This window comes from Taudactylus pleione, unplaced genomic scaffold, assembly GCF_031769625.1.
Source record: "Taudactylus pleione unplaced genomic scaffold, aTauple2 ptg000289l, whole genome shotgun sequence".
Taxonomy (NCBI): Eukaryota; Metazoa; Chordata; class Amphibia; order Anura; family Myobatrachidae; genus Taudactylus; species Taudactylus pleione.
Genome location: NW_028284691.1, coordinates 686,185 through 714,101, shown reverse-complemented (window position 1 = coordinate 714,101; position 27,917 = coordinate 686,185). Strand labels below are relative to the sequence as shown.

Genomic DNA, 27,917 nt, shown 5'->3' with positions numbered 1-27,917 from the left:
GTCCAAATACGGCAACATGCGGACTCCCTGCAGCCGCAGAGAAGCCGCCATGACTGCCATCACCTTGGTGAAAACACGTGGTGCTGTTGCCAGGCCAAAAGGTAACGCCCGAAACTGTAAGTGGTCGCTGCTGATTGCAAACCTGAGGAACTGTTGATGGCGCCAAAGAATAGGGACATGCAGGTAAGCGTCCTGTATGTCCAATGACACCAAGTAGTCCCCAGGTTCCAGCGCCAGAATGATGGACCGTAGGGTCTCCATCCGAAACTTCGGGACCCGCAAAGACTTGTTGAGTGCTTTGAGGTTGAGAATCGGACGATATGACCCATTGGGTTTCTGTACCAAAAATAGATTTGAATAGAAACCCTGGCCCCTCTGGGAGAATGGAACCGCCACTATAACTCCAGCCTGGAGCATAGTGTGCAATACCTTCCGCAGCTCCGTAGCCTTGTTCCGGTCTGATGGGAGACCCGTGGTGAAGAAGCGAGCCGGGGGTCTGTGCCGGAAGGAGAGGGCGTATCCGTGGGAAACCACCTCCAGAACCCAAGTGTCTGTCGTAGTGGTCGATCAACACTGGGCGAACTGTAGCAGGCGGCCTCCCACCCTGGGATCCCCCAAAGGGAGGCCCGGACCGTCAGGCCGCAGGCTTGTCATCTGGCTTGGGGGCCGGACGTCTGGTACTCCATGCCTGCTTCCGGGGCTTGACCGATTTCTTAGGGCCAGCCTGTCGAGGAAACGACTGTGGTTTGGGCCTGCCCTGGGCCCTAGATGACTGAAAGGACGATGGTCCCGAACCAGAAGGAGCAGCGGCCGACGGGAGACAGGCAGATTTGGCTGCCGCCAGCGTGGCCACAATCTTATCCAGATCCGGACCGAAGAGAACTTCTCCGGTAAACGGCAACGCTTCCAGACCTTTCTTGGAATCTGCGTCCGCCTTCCAGGATCGCAGCCACAAGGTGCGACGAGCAGCTACCGCTGCTGAAGAAATTCTAGACACCAGAGTACTAATGTCTAGAGCCGCCTCGTTGATGTAGGTGGCCGAATCACGGAGATTGCCAATCAACTCCGCCTGATCGGCCGGACAGTCGGATTCAAAAGAAGCCTCTAATGAATCCGCCCAGCGCTCCATCGCTCTGGCAACCCAGCAAATGGCCATAGCCGGCCGTGCTGCCCCCCCTGCAAGGGAATAAGCGGACTTCAGGCAGATTTCTACCTTGCGGTCCGTAGCATCCTTAAGGGAGGACATGGATGGCATCGGCAATGTGGCACTACGGACAAGACGGGTCACGTGAGAATCCACCTGTGGAGGGGATTCCCACTTCGCAAAATAATTATCCGCGAACGGATAAGCCACCGCCAGGCGTCTCTGCGGCTGGTATCTTTTGCCAGGTTGTTTCCACGCCTCCTCTAAATGGTCCACCAACTGACCCGAAAGAGGAAAGACTGTGGCATCGCCCTTCACATCTTTGAAAAAGGCATACTTAGATTTAGCCGCTGGGGGAACTTCGTCCTCAATCACCAAGGCTGTGCGGACCGCCCGAATAAGTCCAGGAATATATACTTTGGACTTAGCATCAGCGTCCTTAGTATGGAGAGGTTCCTGATCGTAAGGATCTAGAATCTCCCCATCATCAGACGTCCCTTCGTCATCCTCATAAGGAGCGGACAGAGACGCCACCGGCCTTTTATGAGACCGCATCACAGACTCCCCTTGCAACACATCCGACAAGTGCTGTACAGAACTCGTCAGGGAGTTAACCCACGCTGGCTCCTGAGAACCCGGGAGCGGGGAAATAGGGAGACTGTGGGGTACCACCAATTGTCGTGGGAACCCCTGCATGGGTGACGACACCACAGACTGCTGGGACAAACCCATCGGAGTAAACGCGGGCTGCGGAGCTAACTGGCCCACTAAAGCTGTTAACGCCTGAGCGAAACAAGCCCAGGGCGGCTCCTGTACCGGTGCTGTAACCGTAATAGGCCGCGCCATGGACAAACACTGCCGGCAAAGGCCCTCCGCGCTACCCTCCCCCTCCGCTAACGGTACTTTGCACGTGGTACACTGTAGCCGGAGGGGAAAATCACTTTCAGACATGATGGCACCACGTATGTGACCTCTCTCACCAATTAAGTATTAAATAGGCGAGAGACCACCCTGCAGCACCGCACCGCAAGGGCTTTAGCAGAAAGAACAGGGACAGTAATAAAGCTGACAGTTTAGAGAAGAAAAGATTACAGGCAGCAGCGCTAGCACAGTCACATACAATGCAGAAAAATAACAATTCCTGCACTAACAGCGCTGATCACTCAACTACACAGACACAGGGCCTGGTAGGACACAGCGCTGCATACACAGACCTGACCACAGCGGAGGAGAGGTATGCGGGGGGACCCAGACCACGATGCTTCCGTCCAGCGCTTCCAGCAGCGTTCACCATGCGTTCTGGAGAAGATGGCCGCCGAGGAGCAGAGAGGAGGCTGGCCTGGGGGAGGAGCGCTGCCACAGGACCAGTCGGCAGCATGCAGAGAGGGCTGTGTGCAGCGGGGGAGGCGCCGGCTGTGAGACAGGGAAGGCGCGCTCCCCTGGCATGCATTTAACCCCTGGGACGCCGCAGCGCTACCGCTCTGCTGCGGTCCGCTGTCCCAGGGGGTAGTGGAAGCGCAGGTTGGTCGCCTGGCTCCACGCTGCAGCCAGTCCCCAGGGAGCCCCCTGCCTGGGGACTTAGGACCATGTGATCAGCGGGGACCCACCGCGGGACCCCGCTGCTTACCTCTGTCCCCCTTGAATCCGGCCATGGTCCGGAGCATCTGGGGTCACCGCTAGCTGTGACCCCAGACGCCTACCAGCATCCCCGGATCAGTACCGGCGTTCTGGTACCGGCGGGGTGTAGGGAAGACAGCATGGACGTCAGGACTGACTGTCCATGCTGTTCATCCAGTTGTGCAGCCACAGCTGCATGAAGAATAAGCTTCAGGGGCTCTTCTAGCCCCCACTCCAACAGGTGCACCCGACTCCGGCCGGGCACCAAACTAAACTGAGGTGCCTTGGCCCGGGGGCGGGGTATAGGAGGGGGACCTAGTGCATCCTGGGAGGCTGAAAGCTTAACTCTTTGGTGCCCTGCGACTGACGTCACACCTATACCCCAAGGTATCCTGTGGATACCCTATGGACCCTGAAGTAGAAATGCAAGATATTTTTCATAAATTATGTATGGTGTAATAGCATGAATCTGCCACCGAGTGGAGCCAGAATATAAAAAATGGCAATAATAGGGCCCCGTTAGGTACATCTATTATGGTGATAATAGGTCACCAATTAAAATAGTTATATCAAAATATTGACTGCTGTAGAATCACTGCCGATGTCTCTATTTCCAGCTTATTCAATATAAACCCAGCAATAGTGATTGTAATTCAGGCTGGTAGGCGGTAGCTGTATATAGACTTGTAATCTGAGGTAGAAAATGTCACCTGCCAGAGTCCCTCTGTTTGTTTTTTCCACTTCCCCGTTTCACTGTATAGAAGGATGGGGTGATGTGAAGTTGAGCTTATAGCCCCCTCTGGTACTCACAGTGATCCTCTGGGGAAGCTGAGCAGCCACTCAGGCCAGAACTCCCCCGCTCGTGGCAGCGTCACTAGGCGTGGCTGTGTGCCTCCAAAATTTAATCCCTGGCTCCCTGCTGGTTAATAGGCTGCAATCTGCAGGATCGAATAAACAACCCCCGATTCCGCGGATCTCTGTAACCACCGCCGCCGGGTATGTGTGGGGACCTCTGGGAAGAAGGATCCGGTGTCTCGCTGGTGTCCGGCGGACGTTAATTGCCAATTATCACCGTAGCTGGCAGGAGTTTCTTGAAAGTGCATCCGCTCTCCTCTCTAGCTAGGCCACCCCCCCAAATAAGTAAGCTTTTATTCAAGACTGAAATGGCAGAGCCAGTGTAATGGCTTCTTACACAAGGCTAACAACAGTTCAGGAACAACAATCCAGCTTACATGAGACAGCAGTTCAAATGATTATTCACAGCAAAGTCAGGGTTCAGGTTCTCCAGCATAGAGAGGGCTGCTGAAGGTGGAACCTCTCCCTCATATTTCCCCCTGACTAAGGCCCCCATACACTATTCAGTGTATTGCCGGATCCTAGGATAGGATCGGAATCGCCGATCTGCCGGTTGGAATGCTGACCAGCTGCCATTAATGTTCCACGAGCCATCATATTTTTATCGTGATCGACAAATCAGTGAAATCCAGCATGGAGTACTCGGGGGCACCTCCATCCATGTAAGATGCAAAACAGGGGTGGATTTTGGGGCCAGGTCACCCCTAGGCATAACAGTGTCGTCGTCGTCCACCACCTCCCACCCTCAGTTAGGGGAGGGTTAGGGTGCGGGGGTAGGTTTAGGCCCTAGGGGGAGGGTTAGGTTTAGGCACCGGGTAGAGAGGGTTAGGTTTAGAGTGCGGGGAGGGGGAGGTTAGATTTAGGCAATAGGGGGGGGGGTTAGGTTTAGGCACCGGGGAGAGAGGGTTGGAGTTAGGGTTAGTGCTAGCATACTTACATATGGGTGTCGGGATTCTGACTGTCAGGATGCCGCTGTCGGTATTCTGACCAGTGGCATCCCGCCCGCCGGCAATCCATACTCAACCCCTTGCAGAGACATGTCCTACTTGTCTACACCTCACTCAAGATGGCATACGACACAGTACAGTGGAAATATTTTGTAGTTACTGGGAAATTTCAGACTGACAGTAATAAGACAAGTGCCTCATGTGACCAATGGGAAATTCACCACTGGTCACAGGAGAAAGATGCGCGGTGTAGCTGCGCATGCGTAGTAGCACGTCAGAGGTCAGACCTCTGACATGTGGTCAGACCTGGGTCCTAGTGCCCTAGTGGTTTATAAAGTAGCTATAATGGACTAGTCTGATGACACAGGTTCCATACGGGATTAATAAAATACACCAGCAATTATAGTAGAATTTCCTGTCTCCAGAAAAAAAATGGTGCTGGTACTCCGTACTGTTGAGTACCATCAGAGAAAAAGCACTTTGTGCTTTCCAGTTGCTCTGTAGTGGTAAAGTACACTTCTAGACGTATTTGACTCATATAAGAATAACAGTCAAACACACAGTAGAAATGTAATACAGATAGGATGCTGAATACAGATGAATGAAAGGGCCAGAGCTAAAACAAAAGGCATCTGCAAGTTCCAGGTGAGTCTGCCTATTGTTTCAAAGGGGCAGTCATTTAAAAGGCAAAACCAACTTGACTTTGGTCCTGATTCAGAGCCGGACACTCTTTGTGAGTGCTCGCTCTGAATCAGGGCGTTCCCCCCTCCCCCCCCACCTCCAAGCTGCTCGCTAAGCTGTGGGTGACCACCCACAGCTTTAGCGGGCGGCCTGGCGATGTTCGCGATTATCGATTTGCAACGAGAAGTACACTACTGACATTACTGGTGATGTCAGTAGGGCCACCCACAAACGGCAGGCGTTCCTTCAGGAACACCTCCGTTTGTGCAGCCACCCCCCCTGCACGCCTACAAAACGGGGCAAGCTGTCAATCACAATCGACAACCGCCCCGTCTTGTAGTGAGTCCCGCAGCGAGTGAAAAATCACTCGCTACGGGAGTCCCGCGTGCGCACTGCCCGGCCATCAACCCGCTTGCGAGCGCTATGCGCTCACGAGCGGGTCTGAATCGGACCCTTTGTCAGTTAAATGATTGCCCCTTTAAAAACTTTTGGCAGACTCGCCGGGAACTCGCTAATACCTGCATCTCGCAGACAATAACACTGACCCCTTAGTGTACAATTTCCACATGATATGTGCCTCACCTCCAACAAAGTCTCAAATCTGCTGAATTTGTCCGTGTTGGCAAGAATGTCACCGATTGTCCTCTGCAAAATATACCAACAAACAAGAACAGAAGATAAAACACATGCATATTAATAAAATGACATTAATCTTAGTGTAATTATTTCTGTACTAGAAAAAAATACTGTAACAAAGACAGAATTCACTGCAGTCTGAGGACAGCTACTTCCTGCCCTGATTACATCTCCTGGGAGTTCTACCATAAGCTACAGTTGGCTTTTAGAGTGTTGCACTCCCATCCTGTACATTTCTTTCTATGAGACATTGGGCCTCATTCAGAGGTGGCCGGAGGATGCAAGCGGTCGCTCAGAAACTGGGCGGCCACTTGCATCCTGACCGCCCGCCTCTGTTGCGGTCGTTAGGCTGTGGGTTAACACCCACAGCTCTAACGACCGCTCAGGTGATGGTCGCGATGGTCAGAGACCATCGCGACCATCGGGGCTTACGACGAGACCCTAGGGTAGGGTCTCACTTGTCGTAAGCCCCGGAGAGCTTCTGGCTCTGTCAGAGCCGGAAGCTCTCCACTGACATCACTAGTGATGTCAGTGGGACCTCCCCCAAACGGTAGGCGTTCCCATGGGAACGCCTCCGTTTGGGCTGCCACCACCCCGGCCCGCCTTCCAAACGGGGCGAGCTGTCAATCAACATCGACAGCTCGCCCCCTTTGGAAAGAGACCCGCTACGACCAGCGCTGTCGGTCGTAGCGCGTCTCACGCATGCGCACGAGGGAGCCGGCTCCCTCGTGCGCATGCGCACTGGCAAAACATCGAGGCGGCCGTGCGGTCGTAGACCGTACGGCCGCCTCTGAATAAGGTCCATTATCTCCAACTAACTTGCATGTTTTGAGGGTATAATTACAAGTATTATTGGACACTAAGGACATGATTCAGTACGGATCGCAATTGCAACTGTGATTTCATAGGGAAGAAAGTGGCGTAAATATGCTAATGGTTTCCAATGCTCAGCAGGCATAAAGACGCCCACTACTGCTTTCTCACATCCGTCCAATGTTGCTCTTCTGCATAAACATCGGCACCATCGACGCATATCAACCACTCATGCAGCATTTACAGCAGGTCTGACCAGCTGCAGACACTGCAAGTCTCCCCACACACAGTGGGCTCTCAAGCTGTGTATGCAATCGTAGTGGCTAATATGCACGCCCAAGCAATGGTGTTCAAATGGACAGGCACGCCTGAGTTTTTCCGACCATCACTACCTCCAAACACTGACAGCCTGTCACTCACTCTACAATGGACTCCTCTGTGTGTCCATAGTCACAGTGCATGCACAGTGCGGCTTATATGCATGCACGATGGCAAACAATCGCTCCATCTGCGTCCATAGTCGCACTAGTGATCTGTACTGAATCAGGCCCTAAACTCATGACATAGGATAACCTTGGTAACAAAGAAAGAATCAACAACAATTGAGACAGAGATCGGTTTCATATTTATTCATCATTCCCAAATCCTATACAAACATATTGACAAACATTATTGAAAGGACAATGTTCAAGGTTTACAGCACCCTCTGGTCTGATTGCTGTGTAAAAAGACAGAATGATATAACTTCTACATTACTACCATCTCTGCTCGTTTGTGGATTAAAACTACTATGGGCTCTGTATAACTTGCAAAACATATTATTTGTGCCTAATTACTCAGTGAGACAGTCATAGCCAATAACCAGGGACCAGTTACCAGCCTATTGCCCATGACATCACATCACTTCAAATGTGACAGTGAGCACTTACCAGTTACCGGTCAGAATGATAAAACAGAAAAGTGCCAGAGAAGACAGCAGCCTGGGGGTAAGTACTGTAGTCAGAGCTAGATATTACTACTACTGAGCATTACTATTACTGATGGGCTTCCTGGTGGTCATTACTGTTACTAAGGGGCTTCCTGGAAGGTTTTCTTGTCAAATAAGGGGCATTGCTGCTCTAGGGTGCATCATTGGTGATCATTAATGCTAATAAATGGCAGTCTACTGGACTGACTGGACACTACTGGTGGGCATAGTCATAGGCATTATTACAACTTTGGCATTTTAATGAACACTACTAATAGGCATTACTTTTCACATGTTTTTTATATGTTATTAAATAGTGCATGCTTTTATTCACCATTTGAGTGATTTTATTTATTGAAAGCTGCCATACATATAAGCATGTTAGACACATTAGTGGATCATCAGAAATCTATATACAGTAGGTTAATGATCAGGTGTTGCCTGTCACATGGTTTATACCTATTTTTCTCATAAGGGGTAGCACTTAGAGACAATTTACCGACATACAATTTCATGTATAGAATACACATTAAATGGTTTTCAGACACAGAGCTGGCACTGGAGGATGATGTGATGAGATTGTACTTAAATACATCCACTGCGGCTTCAGACGCAGGACTAGCACAGAAGAATGGCATCATGAGATGGTACTTAATGAATGTAGTAAGTACACACACTGTGGCTTTTGACGCTGAGTTAGTATAGGAGATGACTCTGAAAAGATTGTACTCAGAAAACATTCTGAGTACACACACCATAGAACACACTAGGAACATGTCACTAGAGAGAACGGAGCTTGGAATCTGGAACGCTGCAACAGCAAGCTTACACTGGAAATAACAACGTTGTACAGGCTACTTCCAGTTGTCCAGAGCCCGGTTATATACCCTAAGGTAGCAGTCCATTGGAGGACACTGTCAGCTGACAGCAACCAATGCTATCATTGGGTAAAGGTTTAGTCAGGTGAAAATAGACTGTCATGGCTGCGTCCATGGTGGCAACCGCAGAAACTACATAATAGATAGCACATGGATGTCGTAGCAGACTCTAGGTATAATCCTCAGTGCGTCACTTGCTGCCACATCTGGCGTCTGACCGCTCTAGAGATCAGGCCAGGCAGGTGCTGAGGTAACGGCCGATCATAGGACGCAACCTGACACACATATCCAAATTCAAATATAAATAGCAGTGTAAATATAACATTTTCTGACATTTTTGGGCCACATGCAAATGCAGCCAGTATTTTCTCTGTATTTGTACCCCTTGAATTGCAATATGTTTTTTTTCCAGATACCATACCTCCCAACATGACCCACTTCAGGAGGGACAAAATGCTCTGTTCCTGAGCTTTCCTCTTAATTTATGATTGCTGTCACCTGCGTTGAACTAGGTAATTGATAAGAAAGTTGTTTCGGCACAGGTGTCTACAATCATAAATGAAGAGGGAAGTCCAGGAGCAGAGCATTTTGTCCCTCTTGGAATGGGTATGAGATACAAAGTTGCTTGCTTTTCATGCTTTGCGCCATAAGGCCCCCATACATCAGAGATTGATTGCAGCAATCGTGCAATTTGCAATCGATTGTGTATACAAATCTTTCCCTTTTTCAATCGATTGTGGCAATTCTGCAATTGATTGAAAAAGGGAAAGATTTTTATACACAATCGATTGCAAATTGCACGATTGCTGCAATCAATCTCTGCTGTATGGGGGCCTTAACTCAGAAGCAGATCTTTGCTGTCTAGTGATTTTATATTCTAAGAAATGCTGATGTCTGCCTTTTTGTTTTGCTTACACACCCTAAATGGAGGACAATGGGCCTGATTCAGAGCCGTTCGCTATTTGCGGTCGTTCGTTCAAAAACAAGGGGTGGCTATTCAAATGATCCGTTCGCAAATTGCAGTCTGTTCACACCTCTAAGTCTGAACGAGCGAGCAAAACATACGCTCGTTTATTTGTTAAAAACGCCCCCTGGCCGCTCGCACCATACGTCATGTCCGCTATTTATTAGATTAATCGAGTACATCGACCAGCGTATGAACTGCTCGCTATTCTTGTGGTTGGTTTTTGCTACCACAATCTTGCGAGCAGTTCTGGCTATAAAATAACCCAGTGACGTGGTCAATGACGCTGCTGTATTAATTATGCACACCCATAAAACGCCCGTTTTGACCTTTAAGCACGCCTGCGTTCTGATCTCCACTCCCCGTTTTCAAGCACCTTCCCCTGTTACCACCCACATACGCCTCATTCTGTCACTCAAAATAGCAGGCATTCGCTATATTGCGAGCACATGAATTTCGGCCGCACTGACTGGTTCGCGCATGCGTATAACGATCCGTACGCATGCGCAGATGTGCGAACATCGCTCGGAACGAGCGTACTGCCGCTAGCGAGTGGCTCTGAATGAGGGCCAATGTTATGTTGTGTTTTATATATATATATATATATATATATATATATATATACAATAATTTCTTATCCTATGCTACGTCTCTGTGGTATCACTATGAGAGTACAGCACATCTATACATTTATTCTATATAAATGGGAGTGATACAGGAATTACCTGTGGGCTTCCAATGGTTTCCATGATGTCAACTTTGATGGGTTTATCAATAATATGTAGAATGCCATTAGCAGCTGGTAGATTTGTCCTCAAAAGTTTGTAGATTGTGTTAGGTTCAGAGGTTTTATTGAATGTCTAAAGCAAAAGTTACAATTACCATATAATACAAGGTTGTATGTTTATATTTCACATAAAGGTATATTGGATGCTAGAGTTTTCCTACATTCATTTCACAGAGGTCTCTTGTTATTATTCCTACTACTGTCTAACTATCTCTTTGTGCTTACCCCTATTTCCCTCCCCACATCATGACACTGCTCCAATTGCTGCTACTGTAGACCTTTCCTCACTTAAATAATCCGCTCACTCATCTAATACACTTTCTTCTATCCCCACATATTGTACTTCTAAACATTGCACACAACAAAAAGAAAATGACCCATGATAGCATAAAGGGCTCAGGGACTGATTCAGCATTGCACATAAGATGAACGCAGATTCCCAATAATCTGCGCATGTGCAGGATCCGTTATGCGAATGTTCAGAACGGGTCCTAAATGACTGCACGCAGGCCCCTGCTATGCCTCTGCCTAATTGACAGGCAAAGGCATTTAAGGGGCAGTACGTGGATGTTGACGAACCTGTTTTCCGGGAGTGGCAAGGACATGGGCTGTGTCCACGGATGCAGTTTCCTGGCCTGGCAAGCCTGCTAGTCTGCGTGAGGCTTACTCAGATGGCCGGCACCATTCACCGATGGTCTCGATGGTGAATACTTCCTGCAACCTTGGTCGCAGTGCTGGGAACGCATATGCAGCAGGGGTTGTCACACACCTCCTGCTGCATTTGCATATTTACATGGACAGAACTACAAAACTGCTTGCGTGCAGCTTTGCTATTCCATCCAATACTGAATCGCCCCCTCACACCCTAGTCAAAAGCTCCTTAAAATTAGATAAAGAGCAATTATGCAAATATACTCTCATTTTCTAATTATTTAATAAAATTTTTTACTTTAATTGTTATGCTAATCTTTGTTACTCTTACTTTTGATTGGGAAAATTCTAAGATTTCACCACTTATTGTCCACAGTTTGCCAGTTGGAATGGAATCTGTTATGATATGCTGACCAGGAACAATATGAACGTTACATAATTGTTTAGCAGTGGTTTCCTGTATGAAAACACAAATTCAAATCAGTCACACTGGCATTGGCAAATACTATATGTGATTAAAAGTTTTCAATCTTTGGCAGAGCATTGAGGACCTGATTCTCAGTCGGGCACAGTGTTGATGCCACACACATTTTGCAGATGTTATAAATCACACAGTGCATGGGTCCCGATTGTTAGCACTTAGAGACGCAGTACAGAATTGGACTCTGGGTCTGTGAATTTTAGTGGGTACAGGTGGGAGGTAACGGAGGTGGCTAAGCCGAGGTGGGCACGTCGTGGGCATGTCGCTGAAAGCAGCTGCGTCCAAATATGCTGAAACACTCACAGAGAGGGCTATACTCAGATAAACTACACTTGCCATAATGCTTGCGAAAGTTTCAATGGTGCGACCAATGGTATGACTGATGGTGCACCTATGGTGTGACTGATGGTGCATCTATGGTATGACTGATGGTGCACCTATGGTATGGCTGATGGTGCACCTATATTATGGCTGATGGTGCACCTATGGTATGACTGGTAGTGCACCTATGGTATGACTGATGGTGCGACCAATGGTATGACTGATGGTGCACCTATGGTATGACTGATGGTGCACCTATGATATGACTGATGGTGCACCTATGGCGCATTTAAAGATGCACTTTCACAAGGCGCTGCAAGTGGGCATATCAGTTATGTGAAAATTGGCTGCTGCATTAGCATAAGATGCAATTGTGTCCGGCTCTGAATCAGGCCCAGTATATTTAAAATGTTATTTGTCTCATTAAAAAATATAACTACCAACAGTTGCGATGTTTTGCAGATAAAAAAATAGGTGTGTACTAGGTACAGATGTGTACACATACATGTAGCCTCCTTGCGTGTTAAACAGCCCTTCTAGTCACGCCATGCTGTGACACGACTCGATAGCACTGAATGTCTTTTCATGCAACTTTTTCCCTTAAATGGGTCATATTTGCAGAGCGAGGTGAATAGTTTGCACAAGCAGCTTCTGCTTATTAAAATGATATGCGTCATTCCTATAGTCTGTGTGTGACTGTGGCTGTATCTGCATGCAAAATGCTATGTCACAGTATCACAGCTGTTGAAACTTTAACGTAGCATTTCACACGCAGATGCAGTTGCTTTGCGAATAAGACACATTTTAAGGGAAAATAGCTCGGCGCTATCAAGTCGCACGACACTCACGTGTTATGTGTAATGCAACTTGTAGCACACGAAAGATAGATGTATATGAACACATCTGTAGATCTGGCTGTAGTTTGGTGGATCTGTGCATGGTTTATTTCCAATTGGGAATGTTTTATACATACATACATATATATATATATATATATATATATATATATATATACTGTATATATTATAAGGGCACAGTCTTGCCTTTATATTAAGGCTGAATCGAAAATAACGGAAGTCTCCTTAGAGAATTCTGGAAAAAGGCATGGTGTTTAAGGGGCTACACCTCAAAAGCTATAGGAAGCACCAAGCTGAAATTTGGCATGGCCCGGGTAGAACTGTCGCTCGGTGCTACCAAATTTCAGGGCAAAAACATAAAAAATTAGGATTTGGGAGTAATCTAAAGTTCCAACTGTCATTTTTTTCTGACACTCTCAATTAGGACCACTTTTCTGCTGTTCTCTTTGGGGGATTTTTGGGAAGGCATAAGGTAAATGAGAATGTTACAGTTTTTAAACTATTACCTCACAATTGAGCCATTATAGAGATAAGTAGATTCAATTCCTTGCACAGCCTCAGTAGGAGCCTCCAGCAGATGTACTCACTGTGGCTTCACTTGTGTACACCAAAATGGCTGTCCTCTGCAGGCGGTAGCAGGGGGCTGGGACTGGGGGGAAGGAAGGCAGAGTTTGCTGTGGCCGAGACCCGGGGGGTGGTAGCTGGCGTTAGCGGTGGCTGAGACCCAAGGGAGAAAGCAGGCGAGCGGCGGGCAGTAGGACCCGGGGGGTAAGTAGCCGGCGTCAGCGGCAGATGCAGGCTCATGAAGCCGGCATATGTAACATTTTTTTTACATGTGTAAAACAAAAAAAACGGCGTGACCCCCCCCCCCCCCAAAAGAGCAACCAGCACCGGGCTTTTAGTGACCCAGTGCTGATTGTGCAAAATACGGAGGACAAACGACCTAGGGATCCCCCGTATTAAGCATAACCAGCACCAGGCAAATCAGAACCAGTCCTGGTTTCCAAAATGCAGGGGAGAAACAATATGGGGGTCCCCTGTATGCAGTGCAACCAGCACTGGGCCCTGAGCTGGTCCTGGTTCTAGAAATACAGGGGAAAAAAATTAGTAGGGTTACCCTGTATTTTCCAGAACCAGCACCAGACTTTTTCTAGCGGGGGGCTGATGCCACAGCCAGGGGAGCTCTTTCACCGGGCTTCCCAGCCAAAGCATCAACCCTGACCACTAGTCAACTCAGGCCAGGGATCTCTGGGGAGCTGGGGACCCACCCAATAAAGGGGTCCCCCTCTCCAGGCCACCCCAGGCCTAGGCTGATAGCCCGGGGCTATCCCCAGCACCCCTGTGGCGGTGGGTGCCGGGTTGATAGTGTAATATGGTGTAAAAAATAGATGTTAAATATTCTCTTTTGCTGTGGGACTATAGTTCCCAGCAAGCCTCCCCTCCCCCGCATGATGGTACTTGGAGAACTACAAGTACCAGCATCCGGGGCATTACGGGCCCGCTGGTACCTGTAGTTCTACAGCAAAATAAATAATTAAATAAAGTAATAAACACAGGACACACACACCGTACAAAGTAAAAGTTTATTAAACATACATGCACTCACACATGTACACACACATGTACACATACTCACCTACTGTATGTATCCCTGTAGGCATCGGTTCCCTTCTCCAGTAGATTATCCATAGGGTACCTGTGAAAAAATATCCATACTCACCATCTTCTATGTGAAGTTCGGGTCCTCTTCGGTCCAAAGTAGGCATCCCCGGACTTGGCAAAATAAAAAATCAAATAGCGCGGACCCACGTACTTAAGTACCACTCCATAAGAATGGTACTTCCAGAATGAGAGCTTAGCGGCGGGATTTCACCATGGAAACCTCGCCGCTGAGCGCTCATTGGCTGAGAGAGGCGAGCCTTCCGCCTCTCAGCCAATGAACGGTTCTTACCATAGACTTCAATGGTGAGAACCGCAAGTGTCCAGTGCTCGTTGCGTCATTGCCCCGCTCCCTCGGCTGGCTTATATAAAGCCAGCGCAAGGCGCCGTCAGGCCTGTCCGTCAGCGGTGTTGCAGCAGTGAAAAGCTGCCGAAGAGAGAAGACACCGGCAGGGCCATCTCTTCCATAGGGCTTGTTGGGCAGTTGCCCAAGGACCCAAAGTTTCTAGGGGCTCACCAACCCGCCCCCCTGCAGCCGCAGCCAGTTGGTAAATTTTTGATATTATTAAAAGCCGCAGCCGGCGCACTGTATTACGATCTCCCCCCCCCATGGTTGACGAGTACGCACCTCGTCTTCAGACCCGACAGCTGACTGGTTGATGCGCAAGTAGCAGCAGCACCGCTCAGGCCAGACAGTTTGAGCGTGGCCTTGCCTTGAGAGCTGCTGCTGGCTCCTGCTGTGTGTGCTGCTCAACCGCTGCCGTCTGCCACATAGACTCGAGTACCGGACCGGAGGACCCATCGTCACCGTCTCAGTCTCCTCAGGAGACTCCTCTGCCAGCCACTGCCTCTGTCCCGGCGACTCCTGATCCGGCCACAGGCGCCGCAAAGGTAAGGGCTGAGCTGCGCAGCATGAATCAAATCACTGCGCAATCCTATAATTAGAACTGGACAAAATCTCACTATGATGGGGCTTATTGCTGTAATAATACCATATCATGGGTGGGTAGGGGCCCCAGTGCATTGTTTTGCCCAGGGCCCACACTGCTGTTAAGACAGCTCTGGATGCCGGAGAGTCCTGTATGGGCGGCGCCCTCCAAGTGAAGTCGCTGTGGAAGTCCTGGGGCAGGCGGCAGCCATGAAAAAGAGCTTAAATGCTTCCACCCCCTAGGTGAAGGTGCAGAACAATAAAATAATAAAACAAACGGTGTCTGTTGTTTTTTTTATATATATATTTCTTTTACAGGGGTACTATAGGTACCAGCGGGCCATTAATGCCCTGCTTGCTGGTACTTGTGGTTCTCCAAGTACCAGCATGCAAGGGGAGGCTTGCTGGGACCTGTAGTTCTACTGCAAAAGATAATATTATACTTCGATTTTTTACACCACATTACAATATGAACCCGGCACCCACTGCCCCAGGGGTGCCGGGATAGCCTCGGGCTATCAGCCTAGGCCTGGGGTGCCCTGGAGAGGGGGACCCCATTATTGGGAGGGTTCCCAGCTCCCCAGGGATCACCGGCCTGGGCTGACTAGTGGTCAGGGTTGATGTTTTGGCTGGGGGGCCCGGTGAAAGGGCTCCCCTGGCTGTGGCATCAGCCCCCCCGCTAGAAAAAGTCCGGCGCTGGTTCTGGAAAATACAGGGGAACCATACTAATTTTTCCCCCCTGTATTTCCAGAACCGGCTCAGAGCCCAGAGCTGGCTGCGCTGAATACGGGGGACCCCTACGTCGTTTGTCCTCCGTATTTTCACAACCAGTACCGGTGGTGAAAAGCCCGGGGCTGGATGTGTTTGGGGGAGGGGGGCGTGAGCATGTCCCTTTTATTAATTTTTATTTTACACAAATTAAAATGTTAACACAGATGCATAGATGGATCTTACTGATTCATTCATGCAGCTTTGTCTTATTTTCTCAGATGCATGTCCAGCGCTAGTGAGTGCCTCTGTCGCCCGCTGATGCCCCTGTGCATTGCTCCACTGCTGCCACTGGTCTGCACCCCGCTGCTGCCCCGCACTCCTGCAGCCCGCCCCCGCAGCCATCTCTCCCTTTGCATCCCCAAAACACCTCCTGTGTGCCGGCCTTCCTCCACCTCCGCTAATGTACCATTTTGTTGCCCTTCTCCCCTGCAGGTGGCCCGGTTTGTTCCTCCAAACCCTGATAGTTAATAAATTTTTAAAAAGCAATGAAATTCCATAGACAAAAAACCTTACGGTTTCACATGTCCCATTAAGGATTCTAGACATGATCTGAAATTTCACAAAACCTATTGAATTTCTACCACTCAAACTTTAAAAAGCAATGAAATTAGGATAATTAAGGCTGACGCCTTAATGTAGACTGCATGTGTGTATTACAATGAGCACGCAATTCTGTGAATTAGCAGCTCCACCATTTTGTGAGTGACAGCAATCTCACTGCTGAATCTGCAGTTAACCATGGGGTGTTATAGAATACCATATCTGTATTATGCAAGGAAGACGTCCATTAAGGCATCAGCCTTAATTATCGGAATTTCATTGCTTTTTGAAGTTTGAGTGGTAGAAATTCAATAGGTTTTGCGAAATTTCAGATCATGTCCAAGAAGCGTGTGTGTAATTTTAATCTAGAGTTTAGCTATATGTAATATTCAGCAGTTGTCAAGTGCCCCTAACTTCTTTTGCACAGCAAAATGTGCTTATGAACCTTGATATGCATTTGCATCACAGCTCAAGCACATTAAACTGAGACCCTGGGAGCCCTCTAGTAATGGGATACTATGGGTGCTACTACTTGGTTTGGTTTGGGAACCACTGATCTACAGTAGGTTATATTGCTGAGTGTGGATAATTTAGACATTGGCTACAGCTCTCCTACAAAACCGAGGCGACACTGTTTTTGACAATGGTTGCCGCCTATTCTTCGCCCTCAAATGGCTAGGGCCTGTCAATCAGGCTGCGGCATACAGGGCCCTGTGCCAGGGGTCTCAGTGGCATCGCAGCATATCAGCACTGCGGCCCCAGTGCATGCACAGTCCCCAAAACATTGGTCAATTGCGACCAATAGGAGATTCCGTACAACTCTGAATGAGGCCCAATGTACGTGTGAGTGTTTATATCTGAAAGGTTTTTTTACTGTATTTGTTTTTATTTTAACTTTTTAATTGTACATTAAGGGAAGACAATTCTCATAACATAAGGAACACAGGGAGACTGAGATAGAAGCTATTTTAGGTCATCACCAATCCTACCTCCATTACTAGGATCTGTACTAAGCACTTTTCTCCCCATAGCATGCCTGAGGCTTATCCAAGTAAAATACATCTAATACAGTTCACATGACCTAAAATATCCCAATGCAAACGACAAGTGATCCTGTCATTTAGAGCTTAGTTCAGTCTGTGTGATGTCAGTACAAACTCTCTGCGATGACCAACCAAATTCCAGTGACTTGATTCTTATTTGCATTATGCAAATGGTTTTATTTGAGAAAGAGCTGTGGTCAGGAAATGCCATATTAGAATGGTACGCTACATGCGTTATCTATACTTACATTCATTGGAATTTTTTTCATAAGAGGAACAAATACTGTGAAAGGACCATATTTCCGCAATGTCAATCCACATCCTTCCTCTGTTAAACAGAAAATCTTAATGACTAGATGCAACCACATTCAGTATGTATTACCCACTGTTTGCATGGTGCTATTTATCTTTGTCAATATACTGTATATCCTAATGTTAAGACACATAAGATTAACGACGGGCCCCATTTTCTGGGTGTGCCAAAGCCAGACGCAGCTTCAATGGCTCCAGCAGAGTGATTACACTTCACATCCTGAATAATCTATGGTTTTCACAAATGTCCAATGTTCATGCAGTTGATCTGATGCTGCATCTTCCGATGCAGCAACGAATCAGATAAGCTGGCAGTGGGCGTATTTTTACTTAAGGCACTTTCTGCTGCTTTAGCATAATTTTGCAAAGCCGCTGCGTACAGTGATGCAGGGGCTGTGCTATAACGTCCACCTCTGAATCAGACCGTATTATCTGCCCTAAGAAGGAAGGAAAAGAGACACAGGCCCAGGGCCGTAACTAGGGTAGTGCGACCTGTGCCACCGCACAGGGCACCGCAGGGCAGGGGGGCGCTGTTTGAGACTTTCAATTTTCTGTTTATAATCATTCCCACTTGCAGCTTCCTCTTATTTTATCCCGAGCATCTCCTGGCATCCCCATCTTTTCCCTGGCCCTTCCCCATGCCCCTTTTACGGGTGCATTTTGTCCCCGTTTGAAAAATTGGGGGGCGCCAATGCTTTTTCTGGCACAGGGCACCAAAAAGTCTAGTTACGGCTCTGTACAGGCCCAGAAGTATTGGAAGATCTGTCAGCAAGATGATTGTCAGACTGTACACACTGTAAAATGTGCACAATACATTAACCACATTTATCTCATTATCTCATTTTTAAAGCATGCTTGAAGATCCAATCATTCGATAAGACCGATTTATCTGCGATAAATGGAGATTGTACATGCATACACGTTATACAATTCTCTGGCCGATCATAAAATTCTCAGCTGATCTGCCAGATACTGTAATTGTTCAGTGTGTACTCAGCTTTACTGACATTACTAAACTGTATATAAAATGGTTTTTGCATGGGTAGGTTTGTTAACCCCTTGTTTCCAAAATGGAATCCCATTTACTAATGTTATTTTTGATACATTTTCATGTTACAGAAACAATTGTTTAACTATATGTATTCTAAATTATGGGGGTCAATCCAATTGTTTGCAAAGGGCCTTAAAACACAATGGCACAGCATCCTGCACCCCTCTTGGCATGCTCCAAGCCTGAATTCGCACAATTTTTCTTGGAGCCCCATGGGGCTGCAAGAACTTTTGTGTGAATTCAGGCTGCCGTAGATTGCGGCTGTTGTCACGATGGCTCCCAACCACGAGATCATCGCAGACAATTGGATTCAGCCCATGGTATTTACAAAATTTGTATAAAATGGTAAATGAAAATTACTTGGTAACAGTGGATAAGAATAAGATCAAATATAAACTACTAGCTGGGATACCTGGTGTTGCCTGGGTTGAAGACTGGACCCTGAAGAACACCTGCAGCCTTTAATTGTTTACATTGTCCTCGCCTATGACCCCAGTCCATATATCCTGAGAAGGACCCCGCTGTTTGGTAACATGCATGCCAACAGTGATGTAACTACCGTGGGTGCAAGGGGTGCGGCTGCTATGATGCCCGAGCTGCCTCTGTATCCACCAGCTGTTATCCCATATTCACCCGGAGCCTGCGCCTAACTGAATCTCTAACAAAAGGGCTATAAACTGATTATGAAATATGTGGTCTGGCTTATGTTGTTTTAAACTTGTAATACTTACTGATTGTGCGTGGTGAATATATACTTAGCGCTCATTGTTATATTATTACCTATTTATTTTCTCCCCATGAGTAGCTTATACACCCGATTGACCTACACTGCAATTGTTACTTTTATGATCTATTTTTAAATAGCTACTTTTCATAAATGTAAATGTATAGAGCATATAGAATAGGAAAAGGGACTAAGAATTGCATTCCACTTGTGGAATAAAATAAAAATATATTAAACACATCACTAATCACAGTAAATACAGTATTACAATCTATAAAATGTATATCTTAATAACAAAAAATTCCCCTTACACAAAGGAAACATTCAGTGGTGTGAGTTATAAAGTGCTATGGGTCAGATGTATAATATTTTCTAGGCTTAACTGTATGGGTGGCTTGTCATAATTTCATTAGAATCATGTTCTTTATCTTTAATACAAATATATCTGTACTGTAGCTGAGTCCCTCCAACAGGTATAGATCCAGTACTTTGATCAGGTATCCTATAAATGGGTTACTTACCAAACAGCCTGAGTGCACCGGACTGTTTCCTCATTTGTATATCCTCAATATTCAGCTTCTGAATTTCATATAAAATGCTCCCGTAGCAAGCTTTACCATCACCAATCTCTCCATCATGACAAACACACCTACGGCACAAATGCATGAACCTGTCATTTCATATTTCTGTAAAATTCCTCATTAATCACAAACATTTCTTTTCTTTTTATTTTCTGTGAGGTATTTTTCTGTTCAGCATTTGTTTCACATGTAGTCATTTTTCTTCTTTTTATTATTTTAATGTTGGGGTTATTGTTTATTTATATGGGACGTCATGGTGTACAGTGTGGGACTGATTCTAACCAGAGAGAAAAGTGAAAATAAAATTTGGAACAAACAATGTTGCACAGCAAGGGTTGCAAATTTATTGTTTACATGCAGTGTCAACATTGTCTGCTTTTTGCATGTAGCCCACACATGCTGGACATTTTTATTGGTACATTGCAATTTAGAGGTCAATCCAATTAGGTGCGAGTTGCCAGATGTAAGTAGCGAGCTGCCATTTTCTCTGTGAATTCTCATTGCATAATCATTTTGCAATCCAGTTAGCAACAATCCAATTAGCAACTCACACTGAACCAGTCAGAGTGAACCCGCATATATCCGTTCGAGATATGATAGAAAAAATCTTTATTTGAAGGTTAAAATGTCGGGACACAATGCAAAACATTTTGAACACTGTCCTAATGACTAATTAAACAATGGGAAGTTTTTAATTAGCTTAATTATTCCAATAATTAAATGTCATTTTTTGGGTGTAAAAAAAATGGCCTCAACTTACCCTAAAAGCAATTATTGTGTTGCTTTATGTACCCCAAATTTAGAGTATTTATTTTTTTGAAATAATAGTTGCCTTTGATTTTTTTTTTTTTAAACTGTCACTTCAAAGTACCCCAAAAGTATATTTTTCCCTACTTTCTTTTTGAATTTTTTGTTTTATTCGTATGAAACTAAACAAAAAAGTTTTCTTTTTATCATTTTTTATTTCTTTTTTTAAAATGTACAAATCAGTCATTTAACATTGTTACTTTCAGGAATGTCACCCTACTTTTTCATGCACTTCTCTCATATCGCATTTGGTAGACAATTTGCAAACCCCCGCTGTGAGTACCGCAAATAGGCATCTTTAATTGGATTGAAAAATTCTTGGGTGCACGCATCTGTGTAAAGCCTGCGAGTTTCATGAAACAAACTCGCAACTTGCACCTACTTGGGTTGACCCCTTAGATTTCAGTTTGGACATGCCCCTCCCAAATCTAAATCTCTCTGCAGATTTTACATCTGCCCAGCCCTCCTGCAGGACAACATGGTTTTGCCGAAGTGCAATGTTACATGCTCTTTTTCCCTTTGCTCACAACTCAGAATCAGCCCTATTGTGAGAAAAGCATAAGCCTGAAGTCCCTTCCCCAGAGAGCTTACAGCATAAATAGGCGATGGATAGGAATTGTACATCTAGAAAAGGCATGCTAACAAACAGAATTTTTACAATTGTACAGGGGCATTTTAAGAGAGGAGGGGGCCTGTGTGCAGCCTCTGCTTGGGCCCCCTCCTCTCTGCCAGCGCACTGAGGGCCTGATTCAGAGCCGGACGCTCTGACAAGAGCGCTCGCTCTGAATCAGGGCCCTCCTACCTATTATTGGAGCGGCCTCCTGCCGCGGCTTGGCCATCGCTATTCGGGTCTCGCGCATGCGCACGACGGAGCTCCCTCCGTCATGCACATGCACACTAGGGCACCATCGACCCGCTTGCGAGCGCTCAGCGCTTGTGAGCGGGTCGGAATCAGGCCCTGAGGCCCTGATTCAGAGCCGGACGCTCTGACAGAGCGCTTCCTCTGAATCAGGGCCGTCCCTCTTAATTTTTAGAGCTATAGCGAGCGGCCAGGAAGATGGTCGCGATGGTCAAGACCATCGTGACCATCGGGCTTGCGACGAGACCCTTGTGGTAGGGTCTCGTTGCGGCAAGCCCTGGAGTGCTTTTGGCTCTATCAGAGCCGAAAACACTCCCACTGACATCACTTGTGATGCCAGTGGGGCCAGCCCCAGACGGTAGGCGTTCCCATGGGAACGCCTCTGTCTGGGCAGCCACACCCCCGGCCCATCCACCAAAGGGGGCGTGCCGTCACTCAACATTGACAGCACGCCCCCTTTGTAGAGACACCCGGAGCGACGGCTTGCCCGTCGCTATCCGGGTCTCGCGCATGCGCACGACGGAGCCGCCTCCGTCATGCGCATGCGCACTGGGCCAACATCGATGCGCACTGGGCCAACATCGATATGTTGTCTGATCCGGTGGATCAGACGACATATCGTTCACATCAGTGAGATTGTATCCGCTATGTCGCTTATGATGTGCGCTCCCATGCATCGTCAGCTACATCGCCCGTCGGTCCTGCATGCAAGTCCGATGGGCGATATCGTCAGCAGGGGCCATGCTGCCAAATGTGTGTATGCACTTGCTGATGACGGGACCCCTGCCGCGTCCCACCGCTGCCGATGTTGTACACACTGGACATCGGCTAGTGTGTATCAAGCATAACTGTCATTTATCTAGCACAGTCTTTGAAATAACAAAAGCTGATTGGTTGCTTTGGGCAACTACACCAGTTTGTCTCTCTCCAAGGCTTGATACATCTCTCCGTTAGTCTTTTATATTGACAATTTGCAGATGATCTCTAGACACTTGCAGGACATTGCTCCAACTTCAGATTTACAGATATGTGGGCCAATTTAACGTCGGGTGTATTAATGCTAAAAGCGCGGGTGTAAAATGCATCCAGGAAAAAAAAAAAAAACAAGAATTTATGTATTTATATTAAGTCCCACAAAGCTTACGAAACAGACAATTCAAAATACACATGTACATGTGTTTATATTAGGATACATTTAAAGCACACAATGATACATACATTGTAGCTATTTAAATCATTGAGGTTAAATACCATGTAGGGTGTAGCCGCTATTAGCCAATACAGAACAGCTTTGCCACGCTATGATCAATCAAAGCGAAGTCCCCTACAATAATTAGTAGCTGGTAGGCCAACCTCCAAATAAGAAAAGGAAGTGGGGGGCGCCAAACGGTCTAGGTATCATAATATTAAATCACAAAAAAAAAAAAAAAATGATTGAAAACCCTGCAGGACCGCTGCTTCTAAAGAGGTGCTGAACCTCATATAATGACCCTAGTAAAAAATAAAAAAATATAGAAGCGCAGTGCTACTGACAGGATAGATAGTAATAATATTAAAATTAATTAAATGATACTTAAAACTGTTTAGTATATCTCATGAAGCCAGGTTTCAGAGTAAACAATAAATTAAATATGCACAATTTCAGAGAAACAATAATACCACCAAATAAAACCTCCAAATAGTTTAACATTGTTGTCTCATGAAGCAATTTATCACATAGAAGATGTGTCTATTAATGTGGCATACATCAACCAAAGGCGGGCAACATGGTGACATTGTGAGTCATTGCTGCTGTCGGCAATGCCACATAAAAGAGTAAAAGAGAAAGTTGGATCTTTTCAAATTAAATTTCACCTTGCTGTATAGTGTTAAAAAGCAATTAGAGCAAATCAAAAGTTGACTGGAAAACCCGACTTACCCATTAAATCAATATCCAATACTACTACTATACTATAAATACCTAATGACTATCCTTCAATTATTAAATTCCTCTACATCTTAACCATATGGATACAGTTGTATGTCACCTACACATTTATTTTATCAACAGTTAAAATACATCATTGGGAATCCAAACCAAGGCAGGTAGTTGTCTCTGGGTCCTCAGATGTGAATTATCTGTGCCCATCAATTGTATGCATAAAGTTATTATAATGCCTTTAAACCTTTGGTAATAAAACAATCAAGGTCCATATACTGTACATACCCCTTATCAATAGCACACTATGGGCTTGATTCAGAGATGGATGGATTTGCAGAGCTGCACACAAGCGGCTGTGCAAATCCATCCATCTCTATTGCAAATGCAGAATTTGTACTGCATTTGCGATCCCAGCACTGTGACCGACGTTGAAGCCTGGGATCACCATCTTAACCATTGTGACCAATGGTTGCTTTTTTGGTCAGGCTGTGGGAGCTGAAACCGCCGGTGCAGACTATGGCCTTGTCCCTCATGGAAAACGAGGGTGGCACGCCCCCGTTTCAGGAAACGGTGACCAGCCAGGCCCCCGCTCCGACCCCCAAACATTGCCGCATGTCAATCATGCTGCGGCTTGGGCGGGGAGCCGGCGAGCGTAATTGCAAGGCCCATTCTGCACATGGGCAGAACAAGTCCTGTGCTGACGCAGACCTGGAAACATCTGAGATGTACGTTCATCATCGGGTGAACATACACCCCTTAATCAGGCCCTATGCTAGTCAATTTGCCCAATACTGATGCTTGTGTGGCAACTACAGAAAGAACACTAGGTCCTAAGGTGGTAAATTAAAATCTATCGGATCATCTTGTTGAGTAATAAATATCTATTATATAGATATGGCTATTTGACATGAACACCAAACAGAATTTGGGCAGATATTCCTGTACTTCCAATGTTGACCTTAACTTGGAAAATTGTGTAAACAATGTTACAATACTCTTTCCTAGACAATAACTAGCAGCTGTGGGTGCTCTTAAATTGAGAAGTGAAAACTTACTTGTGTACTCCGGGAGATACCATTTCACACTGTGCACTTTTACTACAACTATATGGTTGGCAACTGTGGGGCGGATAACACCCGTCCAAACCAGGTCGACTTGTCATTCCAGGGATGCAACTGCAATAAGACTGGTAGTTACCAATCGTTACAGAAAGTTAGAATGTTTGATCTTACTTCATACTGCAATCAAATTAATAACACAAAGGAGAAATATTCACTATTCAATATTGTCAATGTGATATTGTATTGATACAGTTCATAAGCTCATTCAAATGATAGTCTTGATACACTTCATAAGCTATATTCTGACTACAATACAGTATATAATAGAAAACTTCCTGCTGCATAAAATGAAAATAAAAGAAACAAACTTATTCACATTTTCATGTTAATCTGGTTTGCCATATTGATAAATCGGTAATTTATACTGACTACAGTTTTATAACATTAGAATTTAATTGTTCAGAGCTGCTACAAAGAACTTTTATTTTAAATATGCATCATGTTAATTAAAGCAAAGGGGTTTCCAATACGACATGGTGTGGCCTTTCTAAATATGATGGCCTCACATCGCTTAAATTACCAAAAGAGTACAAATTTGCACCTGGACAAATATGACAAAAGGGGTGCATAGGCAATTTTTTCTTTGCTTGCAGGATAAATACTGCCAGCTTTTGCATGTAGTAAGGCTGGGCAGTTTTATTTTTAGACTGCAGTTTAGAGTTGATCTAGGCGCCCCCTTCCAACTCTAATGCTGGTCAAACACTGTCAGATAAAATGTCTGTTAGACCGGAACCCATCGGATATGGTGGCCATACACTGTGAAATATTTCACAGGTAATGGCCACACGACATCTGTGCTCCTTCCCTGGGGAGCAGACATTTTCCTATTCCTCCCCTGTGAAGGACAGGGGAGGTCAGGTAGTCAGGTAGTCGGCCGCTGTCAGGTAGTCGGCCGCTGCAGCGCATACAGGGAAGTAACTAGGTTTTTGAAGGCCCCATAGCAAAAGTTTGTAAGGGTCCTTATGTACCACCCAATGGTAAAATATAACACATGTAACTTTGACAAAGAAGATGGGCCCCCCCTTATCTCTGGGCCCCATAGCAGCTGCTCCCCTTGCACCTTTGGTAGTTACGCCCATGAGAACATATACTGCCAGATGCAGCCAACCAATTCAGCATGTCCAACAGACCAATAATTAGTTACTAATCGTTTGTGGCAATATTGTACAAATAGCAATGATAGATGAAAATTGGCTGATCGGGCCGATAATTGGATAGTGTATGCCCAGCATAAGTCTGTCCGCACATTTTAATTTAGATCCTCTTCAGCCAAGGTTCAAAATTGCACCTTTTAGCTGCAATTACTCCTAACTCTTAATGAGGCGCACATTGACCTGAAGGCAAAGAAAATGAAATAGTAATTAGGTCTGTGCTGCTTACCTTTCCTGGGCTTCGATATAAGCATCTAGTTGAATTTTCTAAGCATCCGCCATTGTTAACAGAACATGGATTGAAGGCAATACATGTCTTTCCATCCCCATAGTAGTTAGTTTTACATGTACAGTTGTATTGACGAGGCCCTAATGATCGACATGTAGCATAGATACTGCATGGGGAAGGTTTAACTTTACAGGCATCCATTGCTAAAAGGAAACATATTGTGCATACAGTTACAAACTTTGCATACATTCCCTGAGTGCAAATCCATTTTCAGTTAAAGAACATGTTAATGCAGCAATCCCTCATAGTTTTTTTTTATCCATAACAAGTTAAGAAACTTTTAGTTATGCTTATGATAGAAATTTGTCTTAGCAAGTTTTCTACAAATCTTTACTTCTTTTTACAAATCTCTCTGGAAGGAAAACAATATGGCTGCCAGTCACAACCCTTATATTTAAATGGCAGAGGGGGGAGGAAGAGGGGAAGATGTCACTGTACAGACAGAGCTGAGTTTCTTTGCTCACTACATCACATGCCATATGACCATGGTTGTCATGGTAGTCACATGACACTGGAAAATTTGTAGACTTGTTAATCATGATTAATAGCAGTATGAAGAAATAAACAAGGAAAAGAGTAATTACCAACCTACTTAAAGCCTGCCATACCTCAGTTTTTCACATGATGGCTACTTTAACTATTGTTAAATACATATAAAACGTACATTTTTGTCAATTGCTGAATTGAAAAAAAACTATTTCTATGGCTCACAAATGGGTGGTTTGACTGAAAGTTTCCCCACTCTGATACTGTTTTGTTTAATACACTATGGGCCTGATTCTGATTTGAAGGGACCTCAGTGCACCAACGCAAAAAGGTGAGTGTTTACAGTGCATGCGCAGATGCACATTTTTGCATCTTTGTGTACATCCATCATATTCTGGGTCCAATGGAACTCAGCCAGATCGTTCTTTCCGTGAAATACGGTGTTCTGGGTCTGGAACTGGGTGGCGAAAATGTGATCACAAAGAACCGTCATGACTTGTGGAAGTGTCAAGGGAATGTCATGGGAATGTACGATCTGAATCTGAGCCATGCGTACAGGGAAGGATAGCCTGTCTCTGGCGTATCTCTTGCATTTGGCATGGGGCTGGTACAAGCCAATACTAGTTGGTTGCGTTGGCTGGCGTAAAATGAATAGGCAGCACGGCTTCGTGCTTGCAGATGCATGGACTCCAGTATTAGCTGAGAAGAATCTGGCATTAGCACAAGGTACACTAGTGAATCAGGTTTCTGTGGCTAGCCACTACTACAGCCACGGTGTGTGCGACTTGGAAATAGCAAGTGTTAGCATACTGCGCATGCTCAGAGGTTCTTTACGAATTTCTGTGTATCTTTGGGCAAGTCTAAGTCGGACAGATCTTGGCAGATCTCTCTTTGCGTGATATGGGTGATTCTGGGTGATCATTGGGCGGCGACCATGAGATCGCACAGAACTGTTCCGTTACATTGTTGTGTCATGGGTGTGTAACTAGAGATCCATGCTATTCTGAGATGTCCATACGGATAGGGAAGCCTAACATGGGGCTGATGCATGTGCCGATGCTAATGTTGACGGTTG

General features: G+C 45.9%; 1 protein-coding gene across 1 annotated transcript in view; it reads right to left on the bottom strand.

Annotated features, from left to right (window-relative positions):
• Window positions 1-27,917, bottom strand: part of STAB1 (stabilin 1) — a 490,754-nt gene that overhangs the window by 444,555 nt on the left and 18,282 nt on the right. The window contains exons 7-13 of the mRNA XM_088482458.1: window positions 26,297-26,499; window positions 24,851-24,981; window positions 20,149-20,276; window positions 17,789-17,868; window positions 11,272-11,397; window positions 10,228-10,362; window positions 5,827-5,889 (exon numbers count right to left, since the gene is read on the bottom strand). Coding sequence (XP_088338584.1) covers window positions 5,827-5,889; window positions 10,228-10,362; window positions 11,272-11,397; window positions 17,789-17,868; window positions 20,149-20,276; window positions 24,851-24,981; window positions 26,297-26,499 — 866 coding nt within the window. The remainder of the gene's footprint in view (window positions 1-5,826; window positions 5,890-10,227; window positions 10,363-11,271; window positions 11,398-17,788; window positions 17,869-20,148; window positions 20,277-24,850; window positions 24,982-26,296; window positions 26,500-27,917) is intronic.